Source organism: Notamacropus eugenii, chromosome 3 (genome assembly GCF_028372415.1).
Source record: "Notamacropus eugenii isolate mMacEug1 chromosome 3, mMacEug1.pri_v2, whole genome shotgun sequence".
NCBI classification, from domain to species: Eukaryota; Metazoa; Chordata; class Mammalia; order Diprotodontia; family Macropodidae; genus Notamacropus; species Notamacropus eugenii.
The window spans coordinates 246586842-246599856 of NC_092874.1; the positions used below are offsets into that span (position 1 = coordinate 246586842).

Genomic DNA, 13015 nt, shown 5'->3' on the forward strand with positions numbered 1-13015 from the left:
CTTATCCTCCAATACCCCACACCATTCTACTTCATCGGCTGTGGAACATCCCAACCTCCCTCCTTTCTAAAATGTATGACAGTCCCTCAGGGCTCCCAGGTACCTACAACAGCCCTTGGGCAGATATCATGAAACAGGGCATTGTACAAAGTGCTGGACTACAGAGAGTCTCTGTTCTCAAGGAACTCAGAGTCCAATGGGAGAGACCCTGAAAACACCTATGTATAAACAAGATATATACAGAATAAATTGGAGATGATTAAGAGATTAAAGGCAATAGCTTCTGGAGGGGTCAAGAAAAGCACTGTGTAGAAGGTGGAATTTTATCTGCAGTTTGAAGGAAGCCAGGAGGTGGAGATGAGCATGGAGAGCATTCTGGAGGTGGGAAACAGGCAGTGAAAATGCCTAGAGTTATAAGACAGTGTCTTATTTAAGGAAGAGCAGAGGAAAATGTAAATGGACCACAGATGTGGGGGTAAGGTTCTAAGAAAATGGAAAATTAGGAAGGATCCAGGTTGTGAATGGCCTAGAATTTCAAACACAGGATTTTATATCTGATTCTAGAAGTAAAAGGGAGATATTGGGTTTATTGATAGGAGTTGGATTGAGGTGACATGGTCAGACTTATGCTTTAGGAGGAGTAATTTGAAATATGACTTGAGGATAGAATGTAGTGTGTTCAGTGTGTGTAGAATGTTCAGGTGTGAGATACTGAGGGGCTATAATAACGAGGTGATAGTATCAGAAGAGAGGAGGAGTTATATTGACTTGGGGACCCATTGTTCCCAGTCCAACTTGTCAGTCAGGGTTGGTGGAGGTTCTGTTGGCAAAGGCAAGGGGAAGCCAAGTTCACAGCTTTGTAATTACCTGAGACGTAAGGGCTCCACCTCTTTTGCTGACATTGACCTACCTGAATTGTGTTTCCTCATTATAAAAGTTCCCAATAAGAGCCAGCCCCCTCTCCTCACCCTAATTAGACTATGAAATAGAGGGAGAGGTACCATGCCATGTCATGTGCCAGATTTTCTGCCTACAGAGGAAGTGGGGGAAATATAGCCATAAATCAGCCTTGTTTTCCACATAGCTAGGGTGAGATGTCAAACAATAAAGTAGAGGAATTTAAGAGAGAAGTTAAATGCTGAGGCATATCTTGGCCTTAGCACTTTGAATAGTTTGACTATTTGGTGAATATGAAGGTACTCCTTCTTCTGAGGTTCATCTTCCTCACCATGGCAGTCCATCATAGGAAGATGGAAAGATGTGAATTTGCCAAAAGACTAAATCAGCTACACCTGGATGCCTACGGTGATTTAGTCCTGGTTATCTGTAAGTCTGATCTCCTGTGGATCTCCAAAGAATCTAAGAGAGAAGGGCTAAAAATGGTGTGTGTGTGTGACACTTTCAAAAGAATGCATGATTTCTTGTTTTTATTTTTCAATCGCTTTGAGGATAAATACAATTTGAAACAAAAGTTCTCAGTTTAGAAACATCACTTGGGTCATCCTGATGCCAGATTTTCATGAGTAAGATGTGGGGATAGGTGATTCAAACCTTATTTAACTTAAAACGTGACCAGTTCTCTCCTTCCAAATCCATGTTCTAAATCAGCAAGTTTATTTCCTATGGGTTTGCATAACAGCTCAAGTTTTTTATTAGATCCTTAGCCATGCTTCCATGACCCTGCCCCCCCTCCCCCCATTCCAAATTCCTCCACTTCTACACTCACTGAAGCCTTACAGGACTGCAGAATGTAAAAGCATTCCCTGTCATAGTGTAGTCACTTAGAAAATCTCTTAGAAGGGTGTTCAAGGTTTCTGGAGAAAAGCCAGAAATTCTGACCAAAAAGTGCCTTCTGACTTTGTACAGTTTATCAGATGTACTCTTGCACTCTCTTGTTGAGGGACCCAAGTTGGAGATAATGGATCCTGTCTCCATCTAATAAATTTGGTGGTAAAGTTCCAGATTGTTCTCCAGAATTAGACTGATAATTTTCCTAATATTTAACCGGCCCTGGATTCTTGGAACAAATCCCACCTGGTCATAGTGCATGATCATTGTGTTATATTGCTATAATGTCCTTGCTGGTATGGGTGACAGCCAGTGAAAATGGTCAGTCAGGAGATAAAATGTCTTGTTCAAGGAAGAACAAATACATCAGTGTCAATGAAAGAAAGAATATGGGGAGCTGGGAGGAGTGGTGAAGAAGGTAGAGGAAAACTGGAAAGGCAGAAGGGGAGCCAGGTTATTAAGGGCTTTGAAAGTAAACTGATGATCTACATGTAAGAACTATCATTTAAATAATGCTTAAATTGACATAGGATATACTTTTAAGTTAAATTTGCAGCATTAACATTTCTCCATCCATTTCTGAAGTCTTGACAATAAACAAAACAGTAGACTAGCCCCTGATTTGTTCTGCTTGCCAATTTCCAGTGTCAAAGCTCACACTGAAAACTTTACCATCATCTCACTCCAACAAAAGTAATGCTTTCTTGTTGTTGAGTCATTTCCATCCTTTCTGACTCTCAGTTACACTATTTGGGGATTTCTTGGGAAAGACACTGAATGGTCTGCCATTTCTTTCTACAGCTTAAAGATCCTTTTTTTTTTTTTAACATAATAGAGGCAGAGTTAAGTGACTTGCCTAGGGTCACAAAGCTATCAAGTGTCTAAGGACAGATTTGACCTCAGGTCTTCCTAATTTCAACACCACTAAACCACCTATAAACTATTTCAGTGATGGAGGAGTATATCAATTCAGGTATATTGAATTTCCTGGATAAATATGATTGGATATGAAGTAATTACTATTGAAATAAATTTTTCACAGGGTATGCTTGGCAGAGACAGAGAGCAATTTGAACACCACAGCTACCCACTACAACCCTGGAGATGAAAGCACTGGTTATGGGATATTTCAGATCAACAGTCACTACTGGTGTGATGATGGCAAGACCCCAAATGCATTGAATTGGTGTCAAGTGCTCAGGAAAGAGCAACCTCATGGATTTAGGGAACAATGACCATGCTCAACAAGGTAGATAGTCATGCAGATTAAAAACATACAGAAGGTATGAAGTTTAAGAAGGCCAATAAGAAACTCATTCCTTCTAATTCACTTTCCAGTCCCTGTCTCATCATTCCCAATCTGTCCTTAGGAGAGTATCATTTCTTAATCCTTCTGACTGGGACTTAATCAGAAGGAGTCAACATAGTCCTAAAAGTTCTCTTTTCATTTTAGCTACCTAAACTAGCTTGTACCAATTAATGCCCTTCAGCTAGGGTTATGGAGAGAAAAGCACTTTTGTGAACCTTAAAATGATATAGAAATTCAAGTCGGTTTGGTTAAAGTGCTCTGGTCCACTTGGGTCTGCAAGGAGAAGAATGAGAGAACAAACCTTTCTCTACTGTAGTCCCATTTAGCTGAAACTTAGGGGTATAATCTTGCAATATTATTTCTACTCCCTTAACAAGTATAATTTGATCTTTTAGACAAAATGAACTCAAAACTTGCTTATATCTACTTTCATTTCTCTTTCAGAACTTCTGGAAGATAACCTCATTGAAGCAGTAAATTGTGTGAAGAAGACTGTAGATCGACAAGGCTTTCAGGCATGGTATGTTTACAATCACTATAAATAATTCATTTCTTTCAGTGATAGACCTGATCAGTGACAGAGGATGTTTAAATGTAAAAATGAAGTCCATTCTTTTGTGTATTGTATAGTCATATTACCAATCTTTTTAAAAAAACAATACTTCATAGTAAAACCTTGCCTAAAAAGAATACTAGGGTTGTATGGTGTTCCTTTCTCATTTCAATGCAAAGATGACGTATCACTGTAATAATTATCCAGGAAGGAAGTACAATGTTGGAATTGCCCACCAGGAGGCTCTCTTCTTGAACCACTAGATCAAGTGGTTTTTGAAGTCCTTTTTCTGGACTCTACCTGAGAGACCCCTTTCTTAAGAGCTGCAATATCCATTATGGTAACTAGAGGGCGTTCATCCAGAATATATTGAGGCTAGTCTGCTCTCCTCCAAACATGCCGGCTGTGTTTTCAGCACAAAGCAGTTAACACTAAACTCCTGCTAGTAGGGTTCAAAAAATGGTTTGAAATGAAATATTGTTCAAAATATTAAAATGTGTGTTCTGTGCCATATACTGCTTCATGAACCCCCTAAAGCTTTTGTATTTTGTTTTCACTGTCCACTGTCAACTCCATTTGTTAATTCAGAGACTTAGAATCAAATGATTATGCAATTTATTTTGTATAGAATAAAGCAAGACATACCTAGCCCAATTTATTCATCTCAAATTGTTGCAGTTTAGTTGTACTAAGAACCCCAAATTAGCAGGGCAAAGGACATGGGTCTGCCTTGAAAAAATTCAATCACTCAAACCTTCTTTCAGTCAGTGACAAGACTTATCATGTCTCCAACAGAACCAGGAAGGATTTTAAGAATCTGTGCTACTTCTGATGCCAATAACAAGTGACCATATTTTAAGAATCTGAGCAATTTTATAGGGGAAATATGGACACTTTCATATAGAAAGACCGTGGGAAGACCTGGTTGTGATCTTGGAGTGGCCTGGGGTGACCACGAGGTAACAGAAAAGGGGTCTAGATGGGATTAAAGGTGGGAAGTAGACTGGGGTGGTCCAGTGGGCCAAGTGCAGACAATGAGGGCCACAATGAAAAGGCAGTAAAAAGGATTATACTGGGAGGGGCCAGGTACCTCAGGCAAAAGCCTGGGTTCTGGGGGTTGGGGTCCAGGTCCCAAACATGGTATTTTCCTTTTAGGGGTCCAGTGTGAATCCCATCCCCAAACATAATTATTTCCACTTATTATCCCCACCACCTATTTGAGTTCAGATGGGGAGAATCCCAATCATACTCATGGGAAAGGAACAATGCTAAGGTCATTCCCTCTGCATCTGAGAATCATGATCAAGAGACATCTACTTTCTCCCTCCCTACACAACAGAATTTAGGATAGTTGGAAGTCTTATTAACATAGGATCATTTCTCTTGATTGCTTCAGATCTCTTTCTCTGCCCTGTAATGGAGACTTCTAGATGGGATGACCTCCACTTGTTTTGCTATATGCCCCATGCTCAGAAAGTCTCCTCATGGATCCCCAACTGTTTTGTTTCAGTTATAGTTCCTAATTTCTCTACCTATCCATGTGACCACTCCCTTGCTCTCCCTCCCTGTTTCCCTCCTTTTTGTGAAGTTCAAATATCAAATCAACAGAAGGAAGAAAGAAGATGAAAATTAGAGTTCTTAGTGTGTGAATAGCGCACTGACTGGCCGACAAGAGGTCCCTAGTCAAGCATCACATAATGGTTGTTGTTTGGGCCTTGGTGGCTCAGAGTGAATGTAAGTAGCAATTGTTCCTCTTTTGGCCAGAAACTCTGAGGGGCTTACCCACCTCCTCCAGTTGGATTTCTTTTTCCTTTGGATTAAAGTGACCATCTCTTGGCTCAGTTCTTAAACAGCCCTAATGACTGAAATGGGCATTGGCTCAGCCAAAGTGAGAACTTGGAAATACCTTAACTTAAAAAGACCTTGGTCTCCCACTGCATCCTGCTCCACCTCAAGGTTTCCTGATCTATATCTGACCACTGAATCCAGATGACTCCCAAGGAAAAAGTGAGGCTGATGACTTTGGACTCCCCTCTCTCACCCAAATCCAATTCACTTGCAAGTCATGGCATCATCTTGGTGTCATGGTCCTCTTCAAGAATGAAGGATAAGCTACAACACATATATGTCCCATGCTCAGAAAGTCTCTTCATGAAGCACCAACATCTTTCTAGTACAATTCCTAATTTTTCTGCCTATCCATGTGACTACTTCTTTGCTCTTCCTGTTTCTTACCTTTTTAGGAAGCCCAAATATGTCAACAATAGGAAGAAAGAAAATGAAAAACAGATATCTTGGTATGTGACTAGCAATCATTATACTGTATTATGATTTCTGTGACCACCCACCTACACCATAATAAGGGAGGGGGAATGAATTTGCTCTGTGAGAGTACAGCCAGGTACAAGGTATAAGAAGAATGGCAAGATGGGTTTGGTCCAGGTTGTCAAAGACTTTGAAAACCCTACAGAGGAATCTGGATTTGATCCTGGAGGTAATCTGGAACCACTGGAGTTGTTGACTGGATGGGGTGACATGGTGAGATCTGTGTTTTAGGAAGGTATTTTTTGACACCTGAGTGGAGGATGGAATGGAATAGGGAGAAAATTATGGGAGGGAAACCAACCAAAAGGCTGTTGCTGTAATCCAGGTGTGAAGTGATAAGTGCCTCCACTAGGAACTGTCAGAAAAGAATAGGGGACATATACAAGAGATATTACAAGAATGTGTAAGGGACGTACTTTTGTTGCCACAGAAAACCAGTAATATATGTAATACCAGATTTGCTGAGGAATGCAGGAAGACAAATATATTAGAGGGAAAGTCTTGGGAATGTTGATTAATACTTCACTCAACTGAACATGGGCACCTGCTTATCAGCATATCTAAAGGTAAATATCTCCTTCCTCGTACTTTAGATAAAATCTACAACCCCAAAGGTAGGAGGAGAACTTCATTCCACAATATTATCTTGCTTCAACAACCTGGATTACTAAAGTATAAAAATGAGGATGAAAAGGGCGTTCGGTGTAGGTGTCTGGGTGTTTAGGTTGTGGACCCTGATCTGGCTATGGAGATGGGGCTATAAGGAATTAGCAGGGTGAATTCTGTTTACATATTATAAGGTGGGGCCATAAAAGGAAAGTATTTCATGGGGAGATGAAAAAAGATAAAGGAGGGGAAAGTCTTTTTCTGTCAGATAGAGGAGGGGCAGGCCAACCACATATTTGGCCATTTCCTGCCTTACCTAAAGGAGAGGTTTCTCTGAGTTGGGATAAAACCAGGAAAATTTAAAAAAAACAAACTGATTTCATTCTGGTTGTTTTGATAAATGTTAAAATTGCAATAACAATGATAACATTAATAATAATAATGGTTTTTCTATCATAGTCTTCCCCCTTTCCTTTCAAAGTCCAGTCATTATTACCGAAAGAACTTCTTAAGGCTGCCCAGACCAGTCTGGGAAGATGTTGATTCCTTCCTATTGTGGAGGGATATGGAAATTGAGGTCTCTTTGAAGAGGATCAAGTGACCTAGGTCACTGCTGGAGACCTCATTTTAATAAAGCCCACCTCCTATGTAGATGGCTAACTAGGTTATTTGGGGTTCTGTTTTGATACTAAAACCTAAAATTGTTAGTTGAAAACTGTGTATGGAAAGGAGGTGTGCCAGCCCCATCCTGCGTCCCCAAGACTGGAAAAGCCTGAAAGCATCACCCAAGTGACAAAAGGCTAGAAAGCAACCCCTCAGACTTGGGTAAACTTGCTTTGTTAAAGTTGTACTCTCTATGTAAAGTGTATCCAACAAAATTAAACTTGTATATGGAGTTCCCAAACAAGGAATTGATTATTTGCAAATGATCTCTAGAGATTAGCTTTTAGGACAAATTTAAGATTTAAGATGCAAATCCTGGTAAAATTTTTGATTAGTGAAACTTGCCATCTGATATAAAAGCCTCTGGGATCATAACAAATTATGTTCTTCTACTCAGAGAAGAATGTGACTGTTACAGATAGAGTTTGCCTCAGGGGACAATCCTGGCCTCGGCCTGGCATCCTCCTGACTCAGTTTCCTCATTGTGTTTTTCTGAAAAGGAATGTTTTTCCACCTGACTGTTCCTGAGTCTGGCTATCAGGTGGAGATGATATCTAATTAGGTCCTTACTTTTCATATTTATGGCATGTTTCTATAATCAAAGCAGGTAGTTTAAGATGTGAACACAATGCAAGTAGTGTAATCTTGCTGTTTTCAATTAAATAATTGGGTAAATTGGTACTCTGGTATAGTCTTGTGAAAGATAAAATTCCTGGAATAGGGCACTCTTTGTCCTGTTATGGGAATAATTAGATAAAGGAAAGGAAATAAAAGTATAAATGTGATGTTGAATCATTGTTTCATAGAACAAGATTTAAAGTTAACTATAATAAAGGTGTATCAGTATGGAATCATTGAGGTTAGGAGTGTTTGGGACCCCAAAATAGTGACATGCTCGGTCCTGCTTAAATGAATTCAACCCAACCCTTCTTTCAGTCAAAGAAAATTAAAGTTTATTAAAGTTTCTCAATTGGTTAGACTCTTAAGGAATCTAAGTATTTGTATCTCCAATGTCAATGGTCAGATTGAAGCTTGAGCTTTTATAATGCTATTGTAAGCAGGCTGGATAGAGTCTGAGTACTTTCATGGAAACAAGATGGATCTTATTTACAGAGGGGCTGAGGGAGGAGTTCAGGGGTGGACAGGTGGTCTGTGGGTTCCTGGAATGATCTTGGTGAGAGTGGCCAGTAGCCTGAAGAATTGGATTGCTAGGATTAAGGGTGGCAAGTAGAACAGAGATTTGGGCATAGCAGTAAGGAAACTTATGGGCCTCAAGAGAACCAGATCAAGTGGGCAAATCCAAGGAGTTTTCAAGGTAAGACTTTCCAGGGCCCTTTAGACAAATGGGACTAAAACTCTTTTGAGGTAAGAGACAAAGGTCCCAATTTGGGCACATACCCCATTGGAATAAGGTCCTTGCAGGTCTCAAAATGATGTAAGACTGATTGGGTATTAATATAATTGACTGAATTAATTGCTGAGAGTAAATCAGAGGCATCTTCAGTTAGGAGAAAAGAATTACAGTATAAGGTTTTTAGAAGCAGGTAACCTTTGATAATATTTTGCATAGATGGAAAAGTTAAATGTTTCTGTTTTTATCTGAATTCATTTCATGAATGTAAGTTGAAGTTAGTGTTCAAATTTATATGTGTAATTCATTCTTTTAGGCTAAGCATGGTTTTAAAGGGATAGAGAAGCTTGGGACACAGATATAAATCTGTTAGAGCAATAACATGATTTTAATGGTAAATTTGGTTTTATGATTGTTATCTAATCAGGAACTAGAACAAGTATAGAAAGGCATGCAAGTTACTTAAGATTTGCTTGAAAGATGTTCCTTAGCCAATGTGAAATTATAGTGATATCTGAAACTGATTATTGGAGCTTGCTATTTTAAGATTTTATGGGATTATTAACCGACTGTTCTTCTGAGTCTAACTCCAGATGTGAATATTAAGAAAGACTGTCTGAGCCACTGATCCATGATACCAGCAAACCTGTGCAGATATGAAGTTCAGAAAGATGATATCTCATGAGGAGATATGGGAGAACGGCTTTTCCACCTGAGCTGAGGTAGGATTCTCCTGACTCAATTTCCCCACTGACATTTAGCAGACTTTAAGCCTGGCTAAAATACCAGTTGACAATCCACTCCTGCCTGGAATTGACATGAAGTTAGGAAGTTGTTGTTTCCCTACTCTTAATGGCAAATTCCTATAATCAAAAGTTTTGCAAGCAAATACCAGATCTGTTAAATAATAGGTTGGTAGGGGAACATCTGAGGTTAAGATGTATGTCTAATATCAAGCTATTAAGCTTAGGATTTTAGACAAACAACAAAAAGTTAGGGTCCTTTAATTCTTAGTAATAGTATGGAGAAAATCAGGTCGAGAGCTTGTGAAGTTAGCATACTTAGTTAATATCATTCTTGTCTCAGTTGGTTAATGTTAAAAGAAGAAAGGTTTGTGGTCTATCTAGTAAATGCTTTTAAAAAAAAGCATCACATGACCAGAAGTTGGAATTGTTTTATGACTTGATATATAATGTGTTTAAAAAAATTAATTACTTATTTTATTTGTGTATGTAGTGGAGCCTGTTATTAATTCCTTAGTGAAATCTGATCCTCCTGATGGGGCAATCAATAGTGAATTAATGTAAAATGTAAAAACTGGGTTCTAATGTGAATTTCTTAATCGTGACATTTGGCAAAAGTTCCAATTTTGGTTTTGTAAGAATGATAAGGGTATAAGGCTTAAGAATGGTAATCTAAAATTGTATCAAGGTCTGTTTTGTAGGGGAATGGACATCTGGATTTCTACAGGAAGATAAAAGGAAGAAGATGCTGTGTTGAAAATGACTTTGAATGAGCATCCCCACCAGAAAAATGCATCAGATGATGTTCTTCCCCAGATTCCTGTATGAGATGAAACTTTCAAATGGACAATTCATTGATTTACCTTTCTCTTTTGAATCTGTATCTATGCTTAAGAAAGGGGACTGCCCCCTTGTAATTTGTCTATGTGTCAATAAGCTTTGCTCCCTTCTCATATTGACTTAATGGGGAGATAGATGAGGGAAGAAGTCATATGGGAAAGTGAGGTGATATTGATTGGATTTAAATGTGGAAAAAAAATTGATTAAAAAAAGGGAGGAGGAATTTGTGGGAAAAAGAAAGAAAGAATTCTGTTTCCATAGGGTTAAAACTCCTCTCAGCTTTAAGTGATAGCAGTTAATCAGAGTTGTGACCTAGCATGGTCAGGTAAAAGGTCAGAAACTTGTGCACAGGCTTGATGAGCTATTTGAGGGAAAGTCTATCAGAGAGAACATGAAATCACATGGTCAGAAGGTCTCACCTGGATAATAGAGGGTGTGGTGAGAAGTTCAAACTTGGAACAGTATAAAGGGCTTACATTGGTCTGGACAAATTGCAGTCTTCCTGTAGGCTTACTTTGGAGTTACCCATTCATTCAGGGGAATGAACATCAAAATTAATAAAAGCATTCCTGATTTCACAACAAGTATTGTTCTTTGTTTAAGGTGAGCATATTTCTCACACAATCGTTAGTCAAATTATGTAATATGAGAAAATTTAGAAATATAACTATACCACAAGCAATTATCATGTATTTAAAACCTGAAATAGAGCCAATTAATTATCAATCAGGTACTGTAACTTAGTTGAACGAGCAAATCAAATCTGGATTCTAACTAGTCATAGCATTTTTATTTCTAAGGCCTATTACTCTTAGCACTTTAAAAGAACAGATTATTATACATAAAATCATGAGGTATTTTTTGCTAACCTAGGGGCAACTCTCAGGGAAGTCCTGCTGAGTCCATCTGCAAGGATCTAGTGGCCAGCAGGCCAGGAGAGAAGAGTGATCCTGTAGGCATGGGGTTAGGCAGTGTTGGGGTGCATGGGGAAGAGAGAACTCACAGTTTCCCAATTCCCTAGTGAGGAGAGAATTGAGAGAATTAGATTTGCCCTTCCAGATAGGACTTTGGAAGATGTGCCCAGGTCCATGGCCTCCAACAGCTGGACCCAGAGCCTGGGAATGTCAGGACAAGTGTAAGCTTTGTAATTGTTTGCTGTAATGGGATGTGAGAAGTTAAGCCCAAAAGGCACCTCCAAGCCTTCCCAAGTGCTTGGAGAGCAACACCAACTGCAGGTAGAGAAAGAATTAGGGAGAGAGGGGAGGCTTACATACCTTCCATTCTTGGCTGGAGAGGAGCTGTAGTTCCTTGCGTCTTTTACCTTTGAGACCTATCAGACTAGAAAATACAATTCTTCCCTCAAGTTCCATATTTGGTAACAAAAACCCTCTTTGGTGAGCAATGATCCTTTCTGTGTTCTTTGTCTCTGGGATAGATTCCCGCACTTAGACTGTACACCTGGATTCCCAGTCAATGGGAAGAGACGCTAGTGGGCTTCCACATTAGGGACTATATAATGTTGTACTCTGCTCCTCTGAGGGGCACTCCCTTGCTGACACCACCCATGGTCTCTTGGGAAGTGCCCCTTCTCATGAGATTGTAATAAATTCCTTTTTGCCTTCCACCTTGAGAAGCCTCTGAGTTTAATTTGAGTAAGGGTTGCTGTATCCCACATAGTTTGGGGGTTCTTTTCGGGATTATTCCCCTTAGTGAGGGGTCTCCCAGACCATTAACAGGGACCAGGCACCAACCAAGGTTTTGTTGGAGGTCCTTGAAACTGGTTTGTAAGATCCGACTCTGATTGAGTAACCAGCCTGAAGACAAGAACTCAGAAAATAAAGAGACTCTGAAGCGAAGACAGGGCTAATTAATTCATCCAGAAAGACTAGCCAGAATATTGGTCATGTGAGTTGTATGTGCACAACCCAGGCAAGTGAGATCTTGTGAACTTGAGTGCACCAGGCAAGATCAAGTGAGCACCCCTGGGTGACTGGCAGAGAAGGGGCTGGTTGTAAATTCCACTACCCACTCCGGACTTCTCATAGCAAGATTGAGTGAGATTTCTTGGAGGCAAGATCTCGTGAGCCATGGGAAGGGGACAATAAACAATTAAAGGTGGCTGGTCCCAAAAATTAATTTCTGGACTTCCCCCTTGGGAAATAGACTTAACAATTGTGATGAAACACCAAAATATAAAGGGAAAGATAAGAATAAAATGATTAAGTATTGTTGCTTTGTTTGGGCAGGGATCCTGCTGGGAGGAAATGTAAATTATTGGCCAAGGTAAGGGTCCTCTGAGGACTGGGTGTGCTGGCAGTTAAATCTGATGGTGAATGCCAAAAAGCTTCTTAACAAGGAAGAAAGCTCTTATGCAGCCTTATGGCTGCCAGAGGCAGGTCAGTTTGTGGTAACTGTTTGTCTTGATCTGTTACATGAGTGGTGTTAATAGAGAGTTTGAAAACTTTTTGAAAGTTGTTAAAAAAAAAAAAAACTTTCTTTCTGCATTCTTCACACCTGGCCACATTTTTGAATGTGAAAAATTTTGTTATGATTTGAAAGTTATGATTTAAAAAAAGAATCTGGTTACAATATTTCAAGAAATAATTAAGGAAAATTGTCCCAAATTTCTAGATCAAAAGGGCAAGGTAGAAATAGACAAACTCTACCTTTTACCACCTGGAAGAGATACTAGCAGGAAAACTAACAGGAATGTCATAGCCAAGTTTCAAAACTCCCAGTTAAGGAGGCAATGGTGCCAAAAGAAAAAGAAATAAATACAATGGAAATACATTCAGGATTTTACAAGATCTAGTAGTTTCTACACTAAGACCATAGGT

The 13015-nt window shown here is 39.4% G+C and overlaps 1 protein-coding gene across 1 annotated transcript; it reads left to right on the forward strand.

Annotated features, from left to right (window-relative positions):
• The first annotated feature begins 1190 nt into the window (after positions 1-1190).
• LOC140532019 (lysozyme C-like) lies at positions 1191-10762 on the forward strand. The gene is made up of 4 exons (XM_072650590.1): positions 1191-1384; positions 2831-3037; positions 3542-3617; positions 4446-10762. The coding sequence occupies exons 1-2, from the start codon at positions 1191-1193 to the stop codon at positions 3021-3023; spliced, it is 387 nt and encodes a 128-aa protein (XP_072506691.1). The 3' UTR covers positions 3024-3037; positions 3542-3617; positions 4446-10762.
• The last annotated feature ends 2253 nt before the right edge of the window (positions 10763-13015 follow it).